Source organism: Schistocerca americana, chromosome 2, assembly GCF_021461395.2.
Source record: "Schistocerca americana isolate TAMUIC-IGC-003095 chromosome 2, iqSchAmer2.1, whole genome shotgun sequence".
NCBI classification, from domain to species: domain Eukaryota; kingdom Metazoa; phylum Arthropoda; class Insecta; order Orthoptera; family Acrididae; genus Schistocerca; species Schistocerca americana.
In genome coordinates, this window is record NC_060120.1 from 237483320 (window position 1) to 237505912 (window position 22593).

At 41.1% G+C, this 22593-nt stretch overlaps 1 protein-coding gene across 1 annotated transcript in view; it reads right to left on the reverse strand.

Annotated features, from left to right (window-relative positions):
* Positions 1-22593, reverse strand: part of LOC124596480 (meiosis regulator and mRNA stability factor 1) — a 219500-nt gene that overhangs the window by 110364 nt on the left and 86543 nt on the right. The window contains exons 11-14 of the mRNA XM_047135626.1: positions 22469-22576; positions 22046-22201; positions 8415-8590; positions 937-1156 (exon numbers count right to left, since the gene is read on the reverse strand). Of these exons, the coding sequence (XP_046991582.1) occupies positions 937-1156; positions 8415-8590; positions 22046-22201; positions 22469-22576 (660 nt within the window). The remainder of the gene's footprint in view (positions 1-936; positions 1157-8414; positions 8591-22045; positions 22202-22468; positions 22577-22593) is intronic.

Here is a 22593-nt window from a genome sequence, read left to right on the forward strand (position 1 = left end):
TGTGACAATATTATGAAAAGGATACAAACAATGGAAAATCTGCGCACGTGCTCATTTCTGACGAAGGCCTTATTGGCCAAAAGCTCACTTTCTGACAGCCTTTTTGTTGTGCCTATCTGCAACTCCACATCTCTGGTGTAAGGTGAGTGGCAACTATCCTTTTCTTAATACTGTTTTGAAAAGTATAGATTGCTACTCACCATACAGTAGAACGGTTGAGTCACAGACAGGCACAACAAAAAGACTGCTAACAAGTAAGATTTGGCCAAGAAGTCTGGCCTCGGCAGCCAGAGACAGTGGTCGAGCATGCGCGTGCGCGTGTCTATACTGCACGAATTGTTGCTGATGAGATATGTAAACTTCAAATAACTCTGTATCCCTAATCATCACTTACTAAAATGGACATGTTCAACAAATATCAGAGATTGCAATATGAATTTTGCCCAAACACTGTAGTACGTCACCCATCCACCACCCTTTTGATTCAACAACCATAAATGGTTGTTAATAAGTATCTGAGGCTTTCAACAATGATTTATCAACCACAAGGGCCAAGGCAAAAATAAGTACTCCAGTCAATGTTTCTTGAAGCTATGAACATACATTAAACAGGGCTGCTCTCCCAGATCTGAGAGATGTCAATATGGTATCTTAAGTCTTGTTAAAGTAATTTAACATAGCATCGGGCCAGTTAACTTAGAGGCCAGTTAAGAGGAGACATAACATTAAATACATCTCAAGGACAGAACGTTAGGGTTTAAGATCCTATAGACACAAATATGTTTCTGTCAAATTGTCTCAGCTGTCATTTACTCTCACAATGAAAGAATTTTACTAACAGAAAAATGTCATGGCAATTTCTAGTTGACTCAACAGAAAATTTACTAATAGCATATCATTTGGGATACATACCAAATTTAGTTATACAGAGCTTACCTGTCCTGATACCAGACACGGAGATGGCGTATGTCGGTGATCTGGATTAAGTGTCACCATCCTTCCATTTGGTCCATCTGAGACTACACAGACATCACGAAGTTTGTAGATATCTGAGACACTGATTGATGCCAAATATCGTTTCTCAAACATCTCTCTGAACTTGAAAAGAGGTAATCGATGGTCTGGCACTTCTAGAAGGAGTGTAATGACCTGAGACCTGGAACAAAAAACAAAGACAACTGAGATTTCAGCCATTGCAGGAATTAACCTGAGTTGTGTGATGTAGAAAGAAAAATTGAATTGTGAGTGGAATACTAAAATATCTACTGCAGAGCAGAAGTAAAAATATGAATTACAGTTAACAGAAATGCTATGATACAGCTGTTAATCTGACACCATGAATTGTAAGTGGAAAAGCAATCTGTGGAATCTTGGCAGCTTTTGTTTTACTGAGAAAATTTGAATAAGCAAAAACTATTGAGAGAAGTGATCTTTAAGAGTGCTTGAACAGATCGATGGTACAAAGTGAGTGGCAGATCACAACTGTTACGTGATGGTGAATTCTGAAATGGGCATTCAATAGTGGAGTAATGACGACTCATATGAAAATATCTCTATATTTTGGAATTTAATCTGTTCACTGCAAGTAACTGAACAGTTGGTAAAAGTCAAATAAAGGGAAAAATACAATACAATATGTCAGTACTGAGGAGTGATGTTACCATCAAGACGACTATTGTTACTGCTACATAACTGCTAAGATAAAGATTCTCAGGACACTCATGGAATTTTGGACACAGGCATTTTTGTTATTAATACTTGCAAACACATTACGAACTTTAAATAATCTTATGTACAGAAAGTTAGGGTTTACAGAGGGACTCAGATATAATTATGAAATACCTAATGTATATAAAACAGACTGATGACATCTGTTGGCTTCACAACCGAACAGCAAACAATAAACTTTAACATAAGACCTGGGCTGTCCCACAAATCAGCCTATCATTGCAATCTTTATTTCAGATGAAGTAATACCAACACAGATTTCTCTTACCAAAAAATGTCAGTGTTCCACATTTCAAGAAAGTGCTAAAACAGTGACAAAATTGGTTTAAAATTTTGAATTTAGACTACAAGTTCATTTTTAAAATCTGATCCACTCTCACAGAATAATACAAAATTAAGACCTCACTGTGAAGCTTTCTATATTTCATTTGTTAAAAATGCATACATTAAAATATTAAATTACAAAATTTGGTTTGGCCTCTAGTTAAATGAAACTATAACACAGAACTGGTAAGTATACACTAAAAGCTCTGCTACTAATTGAGACAGGAAATCAAAATGGTTTCCACTTTCAACTTATTACCAACTAGACTAAAGAGCCAAAGAAACTGGTACACCTACTTAATATTGTGTAGGGCCCCCACGAGCATGAAGTAGTGCTGCAACACAATGTGGCATGGACTCATCTAATGTCTGAAGTAGTGCTGAAGGAAATTGACACCATGAATCTTGCAGGGCTGTCCATAAATCCATAAGAGTACAAAAGGGGGGGGGGGGGGGGGGTGTTGATATCTCTGAATAGCACGTTGCAACGGATCTAAGATATGTTCAGTAATGTTCATGTCAGGGGAGTTAGGTGGCCAGCAGAAGTGTTTGAACTTAGAAGTGTTCCTGGAGCCATTCTGTAGTAATTCTGAATGTGTGGGGTGTTCAATTGTCCTTCTGGAATTGCCCAACTCTGTCGGAATGCACAATGGACATGAATGGACGCAGGTGATCAGACAGGATCCTTACGCACATGTCACTTTTCAGAGTCACATCTAGACTTACCAGGGGTCCCATATAACTCCAACTGCACACACCCCACACCATAACAGAGCATCCACCAGCTTGAACAGTCCCCTGCTGACATGCACGGTCCATGGATTCTCGAGGTTCTCCTCATACCCATACACGTCCATCTGCTCAATACAATTTGCAACAAGACTCATCTGACAAGGCAACATGTTTCCAGTCACCAACAGTCCAATGTCGGCATTGATGGGCCCGGGTGAGGTGTTAAGTTTTGTGTTGTGCAGTCATCAAGGGAAACACAAGTGAGCCTTTGGCTCCAAAAGCCCATATCAATGATGCTTCATTGAATGGTTTGCACACTGACACTTTTTTTTCTGTTGGAGATCTGATGTTTTACTGGATTCCAGATATTCATGGTACAGTCGTGAAATGGTCATAAGGGAAACAACCCACTTCACATCACTACCTTGGAGCTGCTGTGTTCCATTGTTCGTGTGCTTACAATAACACCACATTAAAACTCAATCAATTCTTGATGAACTACCATGGTAGCAGCAGTAACCAATCCAAGAACTGCGCCGGACACTTTTCTTATCTAGGCTTGCCGACCAAAGTGCTGTATTCTGTTTGAATATGCATGCCTATACCAGTTTCTTTGGCACATCAGTGTCTATTGGAGGGCAAATTAGCTGTTTAATTTCTACTACGATATAAAGACAAGTTTTAGTTTAACATAGTTACCAAAAATCTTGAACCAAAAGTTCTTGACCAATTTACTTCAAATTTTTACAAGATACTGCAATAAACATTCAGACAGACATAGGCTACATTCTTTAAAATGTATGTGGTATATTGTAATATATAAAGAGGAAACAGTAGCAACGATCTCAAAAAGTTCTTTAGCGTTATTTCAAATTGTTACACAAACTACTGCTGCACTACGAATACATATAGGCACTGATTTGGGGAATTCTTGAAAATTTTGCACAGCTATTGCAAGAAGAAAGAAGTTAAGGGACCAAGGGACACACTGGGAAGTGGGCACTAACAATGATGTTGAAAGCAAGTGGTTCTGCAAGGCAGGTTTATGACACCTCTTGCAGCTGAGGAAGTGCGGCCTAGCAGGCACTATAAACAAATGTGGAGATGGGTGTGAAGTAATCAGGCACAACACAGGGCACTTATGTGCTACGAAAAATCTGTATGTTGCAGTTACAACAGCCCCTAGTAACCTGCACGTGGGGACCGAGGCGGGCTAAAAGAAGCTGAGAAAAAAGCTGACATTATAATTATTAAGAAACACTTCATTCATTCCCTCCAGAGGGACTATGCCAGAGGCATATGAAAAGAAGAATAACTAAGGGACCTCAGAGGCTCAAGGTAGGCAGTAGTGTCTCCATTCTGTCTGCATCCAGAATCAAGAGAATGGCGATTGTGTATGTTTTCAGCCAACAATGACAACCATCTGGTGATGAATTTTGGCAGCAACTGGCCTGTTGAACCGACCGCCAAGTTCTGCTGAACAGAATTGCAACAGTCCTGGCAAGTTGGGTCTGAAACTTGGTGCTGCATGGGTGTGGGCAGCAGGGAGGCAGCCAGCCTCTGCTCTCAGAGTGACGATGTCTGACGGAATGCAAGCTGCCACCCACAAGGCTGCAGCTCCAGGGTCTGAGGCTGTCCTCAATCACAGACATAGCTGCCCTGGGCAGGTGACTACCTCTTGATGCTCTACTACAATTATGGCTGCTGGCTGTTACTCTTTGGTGCTCTACACTGTAACCATCTAGAATACTTGAGGGAATAGCCAGTTGCAACTGAGAGGACAGGTGCAGGTCTTACTGCTCAGATGACAAATTGATGGCCACACCATCCGAGCCAGAAGGGGGCACTACGTCAGAAGGACAGAGCAGCCAGATGCTGTAGCAGCATTTTCCAGTTCTGTTGTTAGGGATGGCGCACACGCACACACACACACACACACACACACACACACACACACACACACACACACACACACACACTAAAACGGGTGGGAATTAATGCTGTGAACACAGGAAACTTGATGGGAGCAATAAAGTATGCTGTAAACTGTGGAAAAATGTTTATTCCAAGAACGTAAAAGCAGTGTTATTTTGCACATTAAATTCCAAACAGTTAACATTTGATTTTCTTCCTAGAATGAGATGTCACAGTTATAGATCACTGTACCATTAATGAAAATTGTTGAATGAACATTGCCTACAAATCATCGTCAGTAGCAAAGGGCAAGATTTGTATTCAGTATTGCTTAGCAGCTACATAAATGATCATTTACTCTAGTACAAAGTGACTATACCTGAACGTCATCTTTAATGATGTTTTACTGGTTTCCATTCTGTTCAACGTGAATGGCAAGAATCACAGTTGGTAAAATCCTCTAAGTTTAATTTACATTCCACCTCTTATCATAAAGATACTACAACACAAGAAAATTCACTACTTTACTGAGTGCCCAAATCAGTCTTACATACTTCTAATGCATAATAATATATTCAAGTTGAAAAATGTATGCACACAAAGATTCAGTACTGAATTTTATGTACGCGGTGTCCCACAGCTTGTTAATACTTTAATTTCATTATGACCAATGTAGGCTACGGCTTGAACAAAAATTGTATTGACTGCCAGTTTCAATAACAAAGATCATCATGTCCACCAAAAAACATAATGCTATGGTAGGCTACACCATACATGTAATAATTCGTCAATAATAAAAGTTAATCAGAGCAGTTCTTGCATAAATATATTTACTAATGTGTGTGTGCAGCCTGTTACTGGTAGAGACATGGCAGCAGCCTACAGCCAGAGTTGTTCTAGCTGGAGTTGCAATGAGAGTTGCAGCAGCTGGTGGATCTGTGAATTAAGTTTTAATTTAAGTAGCACCTTTGACAGCATGTATACGCGGACAAGGGAAATAATTCCCAGATTCTCCCCGGATTTCCCGGTTAAAAATACACTTTCTCCCACATGAAAATACACTTTTTCCATGTTAAGTGACAGTACACTTATCCTCAGAATTGTAAAACTTGTGTATCAATCCTTTCAATGGTTAAGGTTTTACACACCGGCTTAGAATTTCCCGGCACTTTAGAAAACGATGCCCGGGGGAGGGGGGGCACACATTTTGGAAAGATTTTTGATGAGCAGCAACATGTATACTGCATATTTTCGTATTATGAAAGCATAAATTCGAATTTCACCGAACACCGGTCGTTACTTTCCGAGGTATTGAAATGTAGACTGTGATGCACTTCTGTAAGCAAGTCATAGCTCGCGTCAAGCAATCTTGCCAGCCGATGACAGCAGATGTTCGGAGCATATGACACATGATGAAGTCAGCCAATAGCAAAATCACTGTAAACTAGCACGAACACACAAATAGGAAAATTTAATGGTTTAAATTAATATACATAGTATTCCTACAAGAAAAGAAAAGCTTTCACATATAATATTGGTCTCCAAGATTAATAAGCTGCAACAGAAGCTAAGCTTTCACATATAATGTTGATCTTTTTTATGTGTGTTAGACTAAGATACATCACACAAATGTGCCAGTAAAATTTTTAACGACGACATAAATGTCTGATCTTTTGGGCTCTAAATTCTTCTAAATGGTCGTCCTCAAAGAGTTGATTTTTAAATGAGAGTCAAACTCTGACTTAAGAAATTCATTGTACATTCTCCCTCACAGTTCATCTTGCATAAAAGGAAATTTACTTTGTAAGTAATGCTTTTCAAACAACCATTCGCAATATTTTCTCACAACCTGTTAGAAATAGGTCCGTTTCAGTAGTTGCCAGAGAGCGCCAGATAACATGCGTCACCGCGCTTGCACAGCTGCGTTGATGCAGGAAGTCTGTACGGTTGTACATGTAAAACATTGAAAGATCTTACATTGTGTCATAAAAGAAGCAAGACATTGGAGAATACTCCAAGAGCATCAGAATTTCGTGAACCATACTAAAATGCATAGTTCGGTTTAAAGTGCACATTTGTATGTCCAGATCATCTCAGCAGAAAAGATTAATACTAGCCAGATTTCTTTAACAAACTGACAAAAATAACTTTGTTGTTCTGCAAGGAGATTAATGCTCGACTGTCAGAAAAGTGGAAATAAAATCTGAAACTAACAACATATTTTAGCCTTCCGTAATTATGTGAATGAATTTAATTCACTTGATAGCTCCTTTGTTTTCTTATGACGTGAGAGCAATAAACAAAGAGGAAACAGCAAAATCACTAAACGTAAACATGAGTCACGTGGAGACTACCCACCTCCCCACAACTGAGACTGCTCTGTGCATCAGCCCTGGATCTACAATATTTCTGAACTGGGGCAATACCAGATAGCTGCACACCCCCCTGTTTGTCATTTATTCCCACTCTGGTAGACTGAATCTAGTAATTATAACAAAGTTGATCATTTGCAAACTCAGTCAACCACATAAACAGCGAAAGCCATTCACCCGTTCAGGCTTTATTCCGCTCAGCTCGTATAGCCCCAACCCCTTTTGTCTGCAGGAATGTTTTTCTAGACACAATGGAGATTTCCCTGGCAGAGACATCATGTACACTCTGCTGGCATTCAAAAATCAACTTTTGATTCATTCAGAAATCAACTCAGAATGTGTCTAAAAATGTTCAAAAACCAACAGGGGTGCGTTTAAAAATCATATGAAAAATCTTTAGACCAAAGTGCGCTGGATGCCAGGCGTTTTGCGAAACAAGTTTTTTTCCTCAAGAACATGAATTTGGTGCCCCCCTCCCTGAAACTGCCGACCGGTGCAGATACCCCGGGTTTCCCCCACCCCTAGATCCTGGCCTGTTGCACATGCATGAATCTGGCAGCTTATGTGCGCCAGTAAAATTTTTCTGGGTAGAATGTGGTTGCTTGCTGCTATTGCTTATACAGCTAACTGCCACACTTCTGTAGCCAGAAGTTGGAGAAGGTACTACACTCATACGCGACTCAAATGTCCATGAGCTCGCTCGCAAATCCTCAAACATATCTAATGCAAACAGTTGTGACATCACGCTCATTGGAGGCAATTTGTTGTTATGAAGCATTACATAGTCTTCTTAAAGCCTTTGACACATTTGCTGTTGGCATGTGTGTATGAGCACTGTGTTTTTTATGTTTTTTATATGGCGCATTTCCTTCGGAACTTAAGTTTTTATTTTGTTTTTGTTTCTCTCATTCATGTTTTATTGCTGCAGTATTATTCTGCAGTAGTGAGATACAGTAATACTGTAAATAGTCTTCACAGGTTTGCCACCGGATCATGTTGTGCAGAATTTTCAGACCTGTGACGACTATTCACAACATATCCGCCGGGAAAGTTTGAAGAGTCATATCTACAGTAATATTCTTTGTTAGAGTATTGGTTCTTACCAGCCAAAGCTCAAAAAATTTAACTGATAACTAGAACAATGAAAAAATCCTCGAATTTCAAGATCTTCCCGGATGAAAAAATTCCCAGGTTTTTCCCAGATCTCCCGGTTGTCCTGGGTCGTATACAGCTATTTGAATGCAAAGCCTGTTCTACACACTCCAAAAAACAACCTGTCACTTTAGAGATCTTTACACAATTACACCATGAAACCAAACACAAGTTCTCCAACAAATTACTCACCTAATTATCTGTGGGCTAGGACCACTCGTATTACCATACGATATTAGTATGCGCCTGTATCCAATTTTGTAACGGTGGAACAGAGAGATCGCAAGTTGAGCATCAGAAAGAGTTGGAACTTTCACAAAGGCCATGATATTCCCATCTGTCTGTGCTATCACTGATACACTGCATACCTGCCCAAATGTAATTAACACACTTTAATAATACATTACACATTAACAAATTTCATATACTCTGTAACCTGGCTAAACACTAATTAATATAAAACTGAATTATAAGCTCAAGATTTTATACTAGGTATATTAAAAGATATAGAAATTGAAAATTCAACCGTTCTGATCACTCAGCATGGAAAGATGTTTTAAAATATATGAATATTGTTTTACAAGTTCTTCATGAAATATAAATAATGGAGTAAAGTTAACTCTCTGTAAAGCTGACGCAATACGTAATTGATAGACACAAAAACAAAACTGAAAAAACAATCTTTCAAACAACAGCCTCACGAGTGTGCACACATACGTGGAATTTCAACAATAACTACTCCATGATGCACAGTGCCTCTACTATTGTGTGCGGCAAAGGAATTTGAGGAACATCTCCATTATTCTCTCATGCTTAGTAAATGAACCAGTGAGCTATAGAACTGTAGAAATCTTAGCATTTTATTTAACAGTACGTTTTCAGAATCACTCAAGCTGAAGTTTTAGTATAGCAGAATGTCTAAAGCAGCAATTCAATGGCAAAAACCTTATCTAATGAGCCAGGATGCCTACAGTGCCACTCAAGATACACACCTAATTGCTGCTAGTCAAAAGCAGGAGAAGTGTATTTTAGAACTTTTTTACTTTGTAAATATACAAGACAATTAAAAATTACAACTTCTAACATCAAGAGCTACAAAATTGGAAGTGGTATAGACAAATGGTGAATAGTGCTCAAGATATATAAAGAGGCTAGAGAATAAGTGTGTCTGGAGCTTACAGGGGATCAACATTGAGGTTATCAGCAGCCTTACACACATTAAAAGAAGTAAATGTGGATGAAATGACAACTGTTGCAACACAGTGAGGAGGAAATCTACAAAATTACAATCATTCACTCACTCCCTTCTCACTCGCGTTGACCCACACAATCGCTCGATCTCGCAGGCCTTAATACAACGGAGGGTGACATGCGCTGTATGTGGGATTGAAACAGAAGTAAACCCACAGAAGAGCTAAAAAAAGGCACAGAGAAATGTGACGATGCTGCCTACTTAAGAAAAACATGAGTGAGCCAGTTACCCTGTTGAGCCAGTCGCCCTGTTCACACATTAAGAACATCTCCCAAAAATTTTAGGAAACAAGCTGGACAGATCACAAAACTGTAAAACTCTACCCACATTTGTTTCATTGTAACTTAAAATAGAGGGCAAATCTGCCACTGCCATTTGGTCTGAAAATCAAATACAGTCTATTTAAATGTGGCACAGTGATCTGTGCACCACAAACTGGAGGGTCCTCTCTGAAGGACCACCTCATCCCGTCTTCATGGCTGAAACGAAGTACACCACGGCCGCATTGTGCTGTTTACTAGATGCAGCTTATTATCAGTCGCTTCCAGCCACTTGTCTCCCACTGACACATGACACTATATCTCAACAGCATGCAGGTGGTTACCACATTGAAATGACTCCGGATCTTTCGTTCCCCACAACATCCATGTGTCCTTGTACCCAGCAGACAGTTCCTTTCTCAGCCAGTTTAGTTGGAGGTGGGTGTCCAGGACAGTCAGGACATTGTAGAAAGCTAAGGGCACTCAGATAATCTTAACAGACAACGAATTTAGCATTGTAAGACTGCCTCATTTGCTCCACCATATGCAAGATCACACAGTTCCATGTTGAATACAGACAAGTCACAAGGCATTGAGACCTTGACGACAAGATCAGGAAAATTAACAGAGCAACCAATCGAGTCCCTGTTTTGACCCATCTGTAATGTACTAAAAATGTATGCAGTTGTGGAATTTCTCCTGTACTGCACTAAATATAAAATTACTCTGGGCCTCTGCAGTAACAATGGTGGCTAGCAGTTTAAACCCTGGATTTGGGGATGTACATGCTCTACATCAAGTGACGAAAGCACACAATGCGCGTAGATCTCAAACAGCACTGCTGCTCGTGGACAACCGTAGAAAAGGCACTCCAGAAGTTGACGAGTCTTGGCTCTCGCGACTCAGGGCTGTGAAGTTTTCTGCCGTTGGGTGGCATTCAAACCATCAAAGAGCCTGGCCTGAATTGCTGAACAGTGCTCATCAGTCCAAGTTACAGGTCACCTCTTGAGAAGACCTGAAGACTTTGGGATGGATAAGTCAGCAGCATGATGGATCACTCGCATGATTTCCACCACTCCTGAACACTGTTGTGGTGTTCAAACAAAACCAGCTGGCTGAATACCGTATTTACTCTAAACTGCACTTTTTTTACTGGTTTTTGCAATCCAAAAAACTGTCTGCGGCTTAGAATCAAGTGCAAAGTAAGCAGAAGTTCTGAAAAATGTTGGTAAGTGCCGCTACAAATAACTTCTGCTGTCCAATATATGTAGCGCTACACAGGCATGCTTTGCAGGCACAAAGATAAATACTGGTGCCAAAACCTCTGGGTCAGTAAACAATTTTAAAAAAAGGTAGAAGAGCTTTTTTCTCTGCCCCGAGTTTTGACCATTGCATTTCCACACATTAAACCAATGAAGTAAATAGAAATTCCATATATTTCATCTTCGAATGTAGCAGCCTTTCAAATATTCGTAGCAACAAAAATAAATTTCTTTACAGAAAAATATTAACAAAACACAAGGCTTTAAGATTGTTGCACGAGTTGATACGCTGGGGGGCTCATTAAGATTTCAGGTAGCGATACCTATTGCTTCGTGGAATTTTGTGAAGTGCTTGTTGGTGTTAGTGAACCATAATGAATCGCTTTCATTATAGTGCCAAATTCAAGAGGGGAGTTATTTCTTTTCTGGAAAAACGTTCTAAGCGTGCTGCAGGTGTGCGATACAGGATTGATGAGCAACGTCAGGCAATGGCAACTGCAGAGAGACAAACTATCTGAATGTTCAAGTAGCAGGAAAGCATTTAGTGGGCCAAGTGTGGCTGATGTATTTTAAATGAATCTGTTAAAGAACAGCGTCAGAAATTCCTGCCTGTGAACGCCAAAATTTTAAAAATTAATGCACATGAAATTGCTACAGAGCAAAAAATCGAAAATTTTACATCTAGTTGCAACTGTATTGATCTGTTTATAAAGTGCTGGGGTTTTTCACTTCAGAGGCGAACTTCAGTTGCACAGAAGCTGCCGAAAAATTATGAAGAAAAACTTGTGGAATTTCAGTGCTTCATAATTAGGCAGCGCACAGAAAAGCAATACCTTCTTGGTCAGATAGGAAATGCTGACTAAACTCCTGTATATTTTGACATGTCGTCAAATTATACGGTTGACGCCAAAGGAAAGAAAGACATAGGTGTTCTTAGATCGGGGGGGGGGGGGGGGGGGGGGGGTGAAAAAACAGCAGATGTCCGTCATGCTAGCTTGCACAGCAGATGTACATAAATTACCTCCATTCATAGTTTTCAAGCAAAAGACTTTACCGAAGTCGGAAGTGTTTCCAAAAACTGTAATTGTACGAGCAAATGAAACTCAGTGGTTTTTGGACAACAGGGTGCTGGAATGGATTAGGCGTGTGTGGAATCGTCATCCTGGCGCAATACTTGGTTTACACATTCTGTTGGTATTAGATGTGTACGCAGGCCACACAGCACCTGCAGTAAAATGAAAATTAGTGGAAAGAAAAATGTACTTGGCAGTAACTGCAGGCAGGATGACGTCAATTCTGCAACTACTTGGCGTCTGTTTGAATAAACCATTTAAGTACAAGCTTAAACGCATGTACACATACTGGCTTTTGAAAAGCGACAGACAACAGACGCCAGCAGCACGTGTAAAACGCACAAGTTTGTCGCAAGTGTGCTAATGGATTTATGATGCCTGGAAGTGTGTTCCAAATCAGACTGTGCAACAAGGATTTTAAAAAATGTTTGATATCCAATGCACTAGACAGTACGGAGGACGATGCTCTGTATGAAGAAATGAGCAACAACGAATCGAGTGATAGTGATTCAGAATCATGATTGATATTTTAAACATTTCATATAAGATGTATTACAAACCTAATACAATTTTGTTTTAAATTTCAGCGTTTAATTTCTAAGTTATTTTCATTCTTATTTTATAAGTGTTGCTACTCTACATTGCACAGGATAGAAAAGCATGGAGAGCTGCATCAAACCATTCTACGGACAAAGACAACAACACACACTGCATTTGAAGTCATTACTAAAAATCGAAAATCTGACTGGCAAGACTGTTTGGGATTTATGTCGATATGGCCAACTCAATGTTCTTAATTTTTTCCTACCTGTGACAAGAGATGGTTGCTAATAGGAACTTTTATGAATCTTGAGTCACCTGCAGTATCCTCTTAACCATACGAATAATACAAATGTAAACATTACGCCATGTATTCTTCCACATTTGCTGCCATCTCATTTACATCCTGTCTGCCTAACAAACTACTAAACTAGAGTGAGACAACAGCAAACGCGGAAGACTACAGATATCACGTCATGTTTATATTCGTATCATTCTGATGCTGAATAGTGATACAGTCAGAAATGAAGCACAGCAACTAACAAAATTTTTAAATCTAAGATGACTAATTTCTGTGCAGAATGTAATGTACTAAAGAGACGTCTGCAAAGATTTTCAAACGGAGAAAAATTTTTGCTTATCTCTCGTTCAGAACATCATCTATCATACGCAGTATATTATTTGGTTCTTGTTGATCATTATCAAAGAGAGCAGCAGTGTAACAACAAATAGCAGTCTCTTGCCATTGTTTCGCTAAAGAGACAATTCCTCTTATTTTATTGTAAGCAGCGGTAGCGCGGACGAAAGCGAGCCATGCCGCGAGTGGCAACAGGTCGCAAACACTCATTATCAGAATGCGACAAACAATGCATGACAGTACAATAATGCATTTTCAGCTTAGAATGACGTAAACACCTATAGCAAAGAGAAGTGCACTTATCAGATCAAAGCAAAATAAGCAATCAATTCAAACTAGATGAAGCACGTGAAAAAGGAAGGGTACCTGTATAAATACAGACGGAGCACCTGACGCATATCAACCTGGTAAAGCTTAACTGCTAAGCTTACGACTCGAAGCAAACTACTGTAGTTTTATCTTCATCCATTTGACCTTAATGTTATAATGGACCAACTTTGTTTTGATTTGGAGGTGTGATCTAAAACTTTTCTCTCCCCTTTAATTTTGAGTGTCAAATTTTAGGTGTGGCTTAGATTTGGGAATTTTTTTTTTTTTTCCCTTTATTTTGAGTCATATTTTTCAGATGCGGATTAGATTCGAGTAAATACGGTAGCGTCCAGTTAGCCCTGCTGACCATCCATTTTGGCAACTTCTGTTCAAGCAATCGTCCATTCAGTAGGTGGATCCACAGTAGGAAGTCATCGCTGGAATAAAGGTCATGATAGGTGGATCCACAGTGGGAAGTCATCGCTGGAATAAAGGTCATGAGTCAACTACCAGTCTGCAAGGGCTGGAGAGGAGGTTGATGGCCAAGGACGACCCGCTAGCAGCTGAAAAATGAATGGGCTGCCTGTGTTGAAGATGCACAGCTCCAGAGAAATCATGAGGTTCTCCATGCTCAAACCCGGGTGCAAGTACAGGTCGAACCCTGCGATATATTATGAGCACTGAAACCATCCAGAACGAGAAACAGGCAGGGGAGTTGTGTTGTAAGGTTCGTGAGAGCCTCAAAGTCTATCACATCCTGTGGAGGTAAGTACATAGAGCAGATAGCGATCTTCTTACCCACATGAGCAGCACCGGCTACAGCTTGTAGGTCAGTAACCAAGAAGAGAGCAGATGGATGGTGTGTGTTTCTGACAAACACAGCACCACGTCCCTTGGCTTCTTTCCCAGTCAGGTCATCCTTTCAGTGGAGAGTATATTCTCTTAGCACAGGGGCATCAGTGACTATGAAATGTGTTTCCTGTAAACACAAGCAAAGGTGATGTGCCTGTACTAAGAGTTTCAGTTGTTCTACACAAGTACTGAAACCATGTATGTTCCACTGTAGTATTGGAGCCATTTACTATAGGGCTTGCACTTTCATCCCGTCTTTCCACTGGGGTGGGGAGGCCTGCAACACGTGGAGGTTCAGCCCTTGGGCAAGATAGTTGCCCAGGGCAGACTTTGTAGTCCACTGGCTCTGAAGCAGAAGCAGCAGAGCCATCAAGTCAATTACATTGACATGGTCCGATAATTTACCACCTCTTTTCACCTGCTGTGGAAGCTTTTCATTTGCTTTTTGGTCCAGGAGGACTTTGTAGGAGCTACCGCAGTAGTGGAGGAGACAGTATCACATTTTTGATCAGGCTCTGCCTTTGGAGGTACCGGGAGGTCCACAACAGTGGCAACTGTTTCTTTATCTGATGTTCTCTGGAGGCCTATGGGCTCTGAAACAACTCCAGTTTGAAAACTGGACTGACAAAAGTAGGTACTAGTGCTGACACTAGTGACATAAAAGCACCGACTGTTTAAACAGGCTTATTAACAGCCAAAGCAAAAGATGTAGTGAATGTGGGAGGCTGCGTTACACCTTATGGATCTTCTTGGCCTCACCATATGTGTGACGGGTTTCAATGTTTTAATCTCTTTTACCTTCCTTTCTACAAGGAAGACACTGCAGTCCCAACTTCAGACCGAGTGATCCCAGAGCAATTTACACACTTTGAAGGGGAGGAGCAACCAACTGCACCATGGACAACCTTGCCACATTTGCTACAAATGGCTTCAACCTTACATCGTAAGGTGGTGTGCCCAAAGTGGTAGCAATTTGAACAGCACACCGAGTTTGGAACATATGGCTGTACTTTTAGGCCAAGGAAACCTACCTTGATATGGTCTGGGAGTTTTGTACTATTGAAGGTATGGATGGAGTAGTCTGATTGTATGAGATCCCAATCCCCTCTTTTCAACGTATTTTGCACATCAACAGTCCCTTTGCTGAGCCCACTCATCTTTCAGTTCCTGCTTGGGAGTGTCAACCAGATCTCTACATGCCAGCATCTTTGCTATAGTTGAAGGTATTGTGGAGCTCCATTTCTATGATGATGATATTTGGTTCATGGAGCACTCAACTGCACGGTTATCAGTGCCCTTATGAAGTCCCAATCTTAACACAGTCCAGTCTCGCCACTTTCACAAATGAAGCTGATATGATGCAGACAACACAAACACCCATTCTCCAAGCAGTGAAAACCCGAAACAACGTGATTCACAGGCAGCAATGCTAGCCACTAGACCACGAGCTGCGGACACAATTTCTATAGCATATTGCCCAGGACAGTTGGCTTTTCAGAGGTTGGTAGCTTGCTGGGAACTACCAGTTTTAACCAAACGTGTGTCATTACCCAAGTGCTTGACTAATGTCTTCTAAACCTTTTTGAATTTAAAAGGTGAAATCTTTTCAAAGCTGCCCTCTTTTTGCTTCACTATCAAAAACACATTCTGATCAGCAGCAAGTGTTCCGTTACTGTTCAATGACAAATTCTGTGTAGCCCCAGAGTCTTTAGCACTGGCTACACGAGCCCTCTTATTTCTCTTATTTACCAGTGTTGATAACTACAGCGGCCAGCCCTTCCACTGGGAGGGGGGGGGGGGGGGGTGTAATTTAGCAGGTTCCATTTCAGTATCACAAGCAGTTAGTGAAACATTAAGTCTACCTAAACAGAGCCCTGTGTGCCTAAGTAAGCCTTATAAAACTAAAGTGCAGGAGAATCCCCAGAAGCTGGATCCTAATGACTGTTCCACCTCAACAGCCACGCACCTCAACAGCCACGCACCTCAACAGCCACGCACCTCAACAGCCACGCACCTCAACAGCCACGCACCTCAACAGCCACGCACCTCAACAGCCACGCACCTCAACAGCCACGCACCTCAACAGCCACGCACCTCAACAGCCACGCACCTCAACAGCCACGCACCTCAACAGCCACGCACCTCAACAGCCACGCACCTCAACAGCCACGCACCTCAACAGCCACGCACCTCAACAGCCACGCACCTCAACAGCCACGCACCTCAACAGCCACGCACCTCAACAGCCACGCACCTCAACAGCCACGCACCTCAACAGCCACGCACCTCAACAGCCACGCACCTCAACAGCCACGCACCTCAACAGCCACGCACCTCAACAGCCACGCACCTCAACAGCCACGCACCTCAACAGCCACGCACCTCAACAGCCACGCACCTCAACAGCCACGCACCTCAACAGCCACGCACCTCAACAGCCACGCACCTCAACAGCCACGCACCTCAACAGCCACGCACCTCAACAGCCACGCACCTCAACAGCCACGCACCTCAACAGCCACGCACCTCAACAGCCATGCACCTCAACAGCCATGCACCTCTGCACGCCGCAAACCTTGAGACTAAGTGGTTTTAGAGGCTTTTACCATCCTCATGACTCGGGAGGTCAATCCAAGATCTCCATTCCCTGTGACACACAACATTTAACTACCGTGCCCCACATGACAGTTGCTGAAGTATGCCCGGACTTATGGTGACAGAAAACTGGTGATGCTTACCAGTTCCCAGCTCAGCAACTGTGGGGCCACCAAGCATGTACCCAGCAAGTGAATGCTGGGTCCAAAGGAGCTAGAAATAACACCTAATTTTCATGAAATACTAGCAAGGAGGAAAAAAACATGGAAAACCCAAGATGGAATAATGACATTACTAAAGGATAGACAGCTACTCACCATATAGCGGATATGCCGAGTCACAAAACAAAACAACAAAAAAGACTGCTAAACAAATAAACTTTCAGCCACATGTCCTCCTTTTAGAGTAAGTAAGAGTGTGAGGGTTTTTGTTTTGACCGAAAGCTCAGTTGTTTAACTGTGTTTTTTGTTGTGCCTGTCTGCGACTCAGCATCTCCACTATAAGATGAGTAGCAATCTATACTTAAAAAAAGAAGAAACTTTTGCTAACAACTTCTCTCAATTGAAATGTGACATACCTCAGTGCCGGGATAATTTAACACTGAGAGAAACTAACAGCAAGGTTTATTCACTTCAAAAGATGATTGGGATCCAAGTAACACCAGTGTTTTCAAATCTGAGACACGACAAAGGTCAGTCCTATATTTACATGGCTCTTTCAGTCCGTGTCTAAATGTAGACTTTTCACGGTTTAATGGTAGAATACCAGGGAAATGTTATCAGTTTGCAAAGGAGAGTGCTTACAAATCACTCTTGTGACCGGTTCTAGATACTGCTCAATCATGTGGGACCCCTACCGAGTAGGACTAACAGAGGATGTTGACTATATACAGAGGACAGCACAAATGGTCTCACAGGCCTGTCTGACTCGTGGGGATGAGTGACATATATTGAAGAAACTGATCTGGGAAACTACGACAGACAAAATACCCCACAAAAGCCTACTTATGAAGTTCTATGAACCAGCTTTGAAGGGTGACTAAAAATATACTACAACCACCTACACATCACTCCCATAGGGATTGTGAGGACAAGAATAGATTAATTACAGCATGCACAAAGGCATTCAAACAGTAATTCTTCTTGCACTCCATATGTGAATGGAGAGGAACATATCCCCCGCCATGCACTTCGCAGAGGTTCATAGGATATAGATGTACATGGGGATGTCATGAGACCCATGTGTCAAGTACTTTATGTTAGCATTGCTGTCTTTTACATATATCACACCAATTCACTACTCATATAAATAAAGAAATAATTTTACAAAGGCAACCCTGACAGCCAATCCAAAATTTTACAGGCCTGATACCGTGTTACAGGAAGTTAAAATTGTTCTCTGCATTTAGTTTTCTTTCATCAGAATTTTTAACTCTTAGTTTCTTTTTATTAAGTCAGCAACAGCTAATTATTAATATTGCAAAATATGAAACACTGTATGGTGAGAGACGATCTCCAGTAGCCAGCAAGGGTATTACCAGTTTTCAACCATGGGGTGAAAACAGTTGCCGCAACACTGCGTGGAAGCCATAGCTGGCCAACACTGTGGCAATACTGAGACACTACAATACAAAAGCGAACAAGATGGCTTCAGGTGAGTTGTCATGCCAGACATGCCATGCCCACTTTAATTGTCAGCAATCTTTTCTTTGAGTATTGCTCTAGGCAGTAGAGAAAGAGGTAGCTAAAGAGCATGTAAGGGCATCTCTCTTCATATTTTCAGCATTTTCCTCACTTTATCCTTTAATTCTAATTCAGCAAATATTTAGCTTCAGCTCTGATCTATCTTTAGAAGCACCAAGGCTGTTTAAAGTAACTCCACTGCTTTAAACACTATTTTAATTCATATTTTTGTGATACATGTACTGGATAATGTAATAAAATATACAATTATTGCTTATCAATTTGTGAAGCAAATTAATCTTCAATGGCATATGAGACAAAGCACAGAAAATCGATAACAATTCTCTTGGCAGTAACAATAAGGCATCCAGCTTTGTGTACCAAACACGGTATCTGCAAACAGTATCAGCAACAGGTAGCTATCCAGTAATCATTACTTATTTACGATGGTACTTAGGTGACAGCCACAGTAGGAATGACAACAGCACGTTTCCAAAATCTAAGGTGGAATGAAATCTCATTGGCATTTAAGGACTTTTAATTATGTACAATGAGAGAACTCACGTTCCCACACTGGACACCACTTAACTATGGGGAAGTCAAAGAGTACTGCCATAATTTAAGCATTTATCCTGTCACAAGTACATTTGTTATCAGTTTTGGTCTATATTTTCAAATACACACCAAACGAACCATCCAGAGACTGGTTGGATGCAGTTCCCTATGATACTCTTATCCTGTGCAAGCTGCTTCAACTCCGAGTAACTACTGCAACCTAGGGCCTACATCCTTCTAAATCTGCTTAGTGTATTCATACCTTTGTCTCCCTCTACAATTTTTACTCTCCACGCTTCCCTCAAAAACTAAATTGGTGATCCCTTGATGCCTCAGAACATGTCCTACCAACTGATCCCTTCTTTCAGTCAAGTTGTGCCATAAATTCCTGTTCTCCCCAATTCTATTCAGTACCACCTCATTAGTTATGTGGTCTGCCCGTCTAATCTTCAGCATTCTCCTGTACCACCACATTTAGAAAGCTTTTATTCTCGTTCTCCTGATAACGATGTCATCCTGAGTAGTCCCTGCCTGGAGATCCGAATGGGGGACTATTTCACCTACGGAATATTTTACCCAAGAGGATGCCATCATCATTTAACCATGCAATAAAACTGCATGCCCTTGGGAAAAATTACGTTTGTAGTTTCACCTTGTTTTCAGCCCAAACGAACCTAATACAACTTTTTAGCAGAGTTTCAAGTATCACATGTACATGACCTTTTTTGTTCAAATTATTCTTGTATTTTACAGTTTTTCATTTAGTTCTCCTCCTTTGAGATATCACAAACTTCGGTATGTAATTTTAGATACACAGCTTTCAATACAGTGGCATTAAATGTTTGTTAATTGAGTCTTCAGGTAAGATCAAAGATTTCTAAATCATTGCCAGCTCAACAAGGAAGACTATCTCAACCTTACAACTGGTAGCTCAAGCCTCTCAATTTCATCACTGACTCCAACATAATAGAGATGAACTTTAAAAGGGCAATGCCAGAATCACACTTTGCAACAGTTTTCTTATGAGTAATCAGAATTAGTAGCTTTTTACCTTTTTCATAGTATCAGAAAGTGTCATTATGACACTGACCTTCCAGAACACCTACATCAATAAAGAAAAATTTAATTTGTGAATGAAACAATGGAAAATCCACATAGGTATATCAACAACATAGGGAAAGATGCTACTTACTCTAAAGAAGTTGCAGGTATGCACAATTAAAACACACTTTCACAATGCTGTTGGCCACAACCTCCATCAGCAAAAGAGACAGAAACACACCATTCACACACACAAGCAAGCACACCTCATGCACATATAATCGCCAACTCCTGCAGCTCAGGCCAGAATGCAGCTATCATGTGGGACGGCAGTAGCAATCTGGATGGGGGTAGGATAGCTGAAGGGATAGTAGTGTACATGTGGGGGACATAGGGATGCTGTCTGGTAGAGTGTGCAGGGACTAAAGCGGTCACTGAAATCGGGCATGTTGTGCCACAGGGGGGGAGGGGGGGGGTGTCTAATTGGCTCTTGGCCACAGTTTGGCAGTGGCAATTCATCCTGGTGGTCAGCTGATTGGTTAAAGTATGTTCCATCATCACCCAACCTCCACAACATACTAGTCCATCCCTATGTCAATCCCTTCCCAACCCCTTGCCACAAGGTTCACATTCCTGTTGAAGACCCTGGTGCAAGACTTGCCCAACCCAACCACCCAGCACTTCCTAATTCCAGACCCATCACAGGTTTATCTTACCCCATCATGGGCTGTGCCACATGTGAAAACAGCCATCTCATTTACCAGCTCTGCTGAAACCATTTTACAGCTTTTTATTTTGGTATGATACCAACCAGCTGACCACCAGGATGAAGGACCACTGCTAAACTGTTGCCAAGTGCAAAGAAGACCACTCTGTGGCACAACATACACCTGGGCATGACATGATTGACTTCAATGGCTGATTTACTACTCGAGCCCTCTGGATCCTCCGCTCGACCACCAGCTTTACTGAACTGCTCAGATGGGAGTTACCTTTGCAACACATTCTGCACTCCCCTAATTATCCCAGCCTCAACCTATGGTAACGTACTGTCCCGAAACCCTCCACCTGTTCTATCATCTCCTCCCCATTCTTGTCTTCCAGCCTTTTGGTTTGGCACCCACAGCAAATGCACTTGCCCATCTTTTTCTGCTCCTCCTCTTTTTACTCCTTTTTTCACCATCTTCCTGCCCCACCACCACCTGACACTGCACCTGTTGGCATTTTAGTCCCTGCACACTCCATCAGATAGCGTTCCTCTGTACCCCTACCCGTACACTACTATCACTTCCCCTTCTCTGCCCCCTCCATACTGCTCCTGCTTTCCCACATGATAAGTTACATTCTGGCTTGCGCTGCCAGAGTTGGCGGTCTTGTATGAGAGGTGTGCTTGCTTGCGTGTAAGAATGGTTTTCTCTTTTGCTGTTGAAGGTTATGGGCAAAAACTGTGTGTGTCTTAATTGTGTGTCTGCAACTTAACGTGTCTTGGTTATGCCAGGTAGCACTATCTTTTACTACATTTTTAATTTCTGAATGTGCGTGCACGCATGTTTGCCTATGTGTTCTGAAAATTCAAGCTCTGAAGCTGAGGTGCTGAGTCCAACTGTGTTTATATGCCCACCTACCGATCAATGCTTTTTCTGTAAACTAAATTATTAGCTGAACTCTTTCTGATACTGTTACAATAATGGAACACAAACATCTCTAGAAGTTATCTAGATCTACAGAACATAATGAATGTTCATTGTGCATTTTTTCAACTTACCGGTACACGTTCTTTGAATAAAGAAGTCAAAATACTTTTTATCTCCGAAATGCTTAGATTCTGATCCAAATTAGATACATGCAGTTCAACAGGGAGATCAGCTGATGAACCACTGAGCTGAGTTTTCCCTGGCATTTGTATTGGATGGAAGAAACACTGTTGGAAAAATACGTAACAGCCATAGTAGAAAAATTGGAGGCAGCAATATCTTCTTTACAATTACATAAAAATTGTGAATCAAGTTGTTACTAAAATTGTTGGCAATGAATATTTCACATAAACAAAGGGAGACAGTATTCTATATAGTAACTATTGTTTAATGATCACTTTTAGTACACCATAAATATTTATAAAGCAGTATCTCATTTTTTATAGTTTTGACAAACATTAAGATTGAGTGTTATTGAAAACTGAATTCGTTACCTCTGGATTACTATGTGAGCGCTCATCCAAGGTTTTTATTTGATGTGGTGTTATGCTTCTGGTTTGGCTTTGTCTGGATGGAGATGGTCCCTTGCGAACTGATGAATTCTTTAAAGAAAAAACAA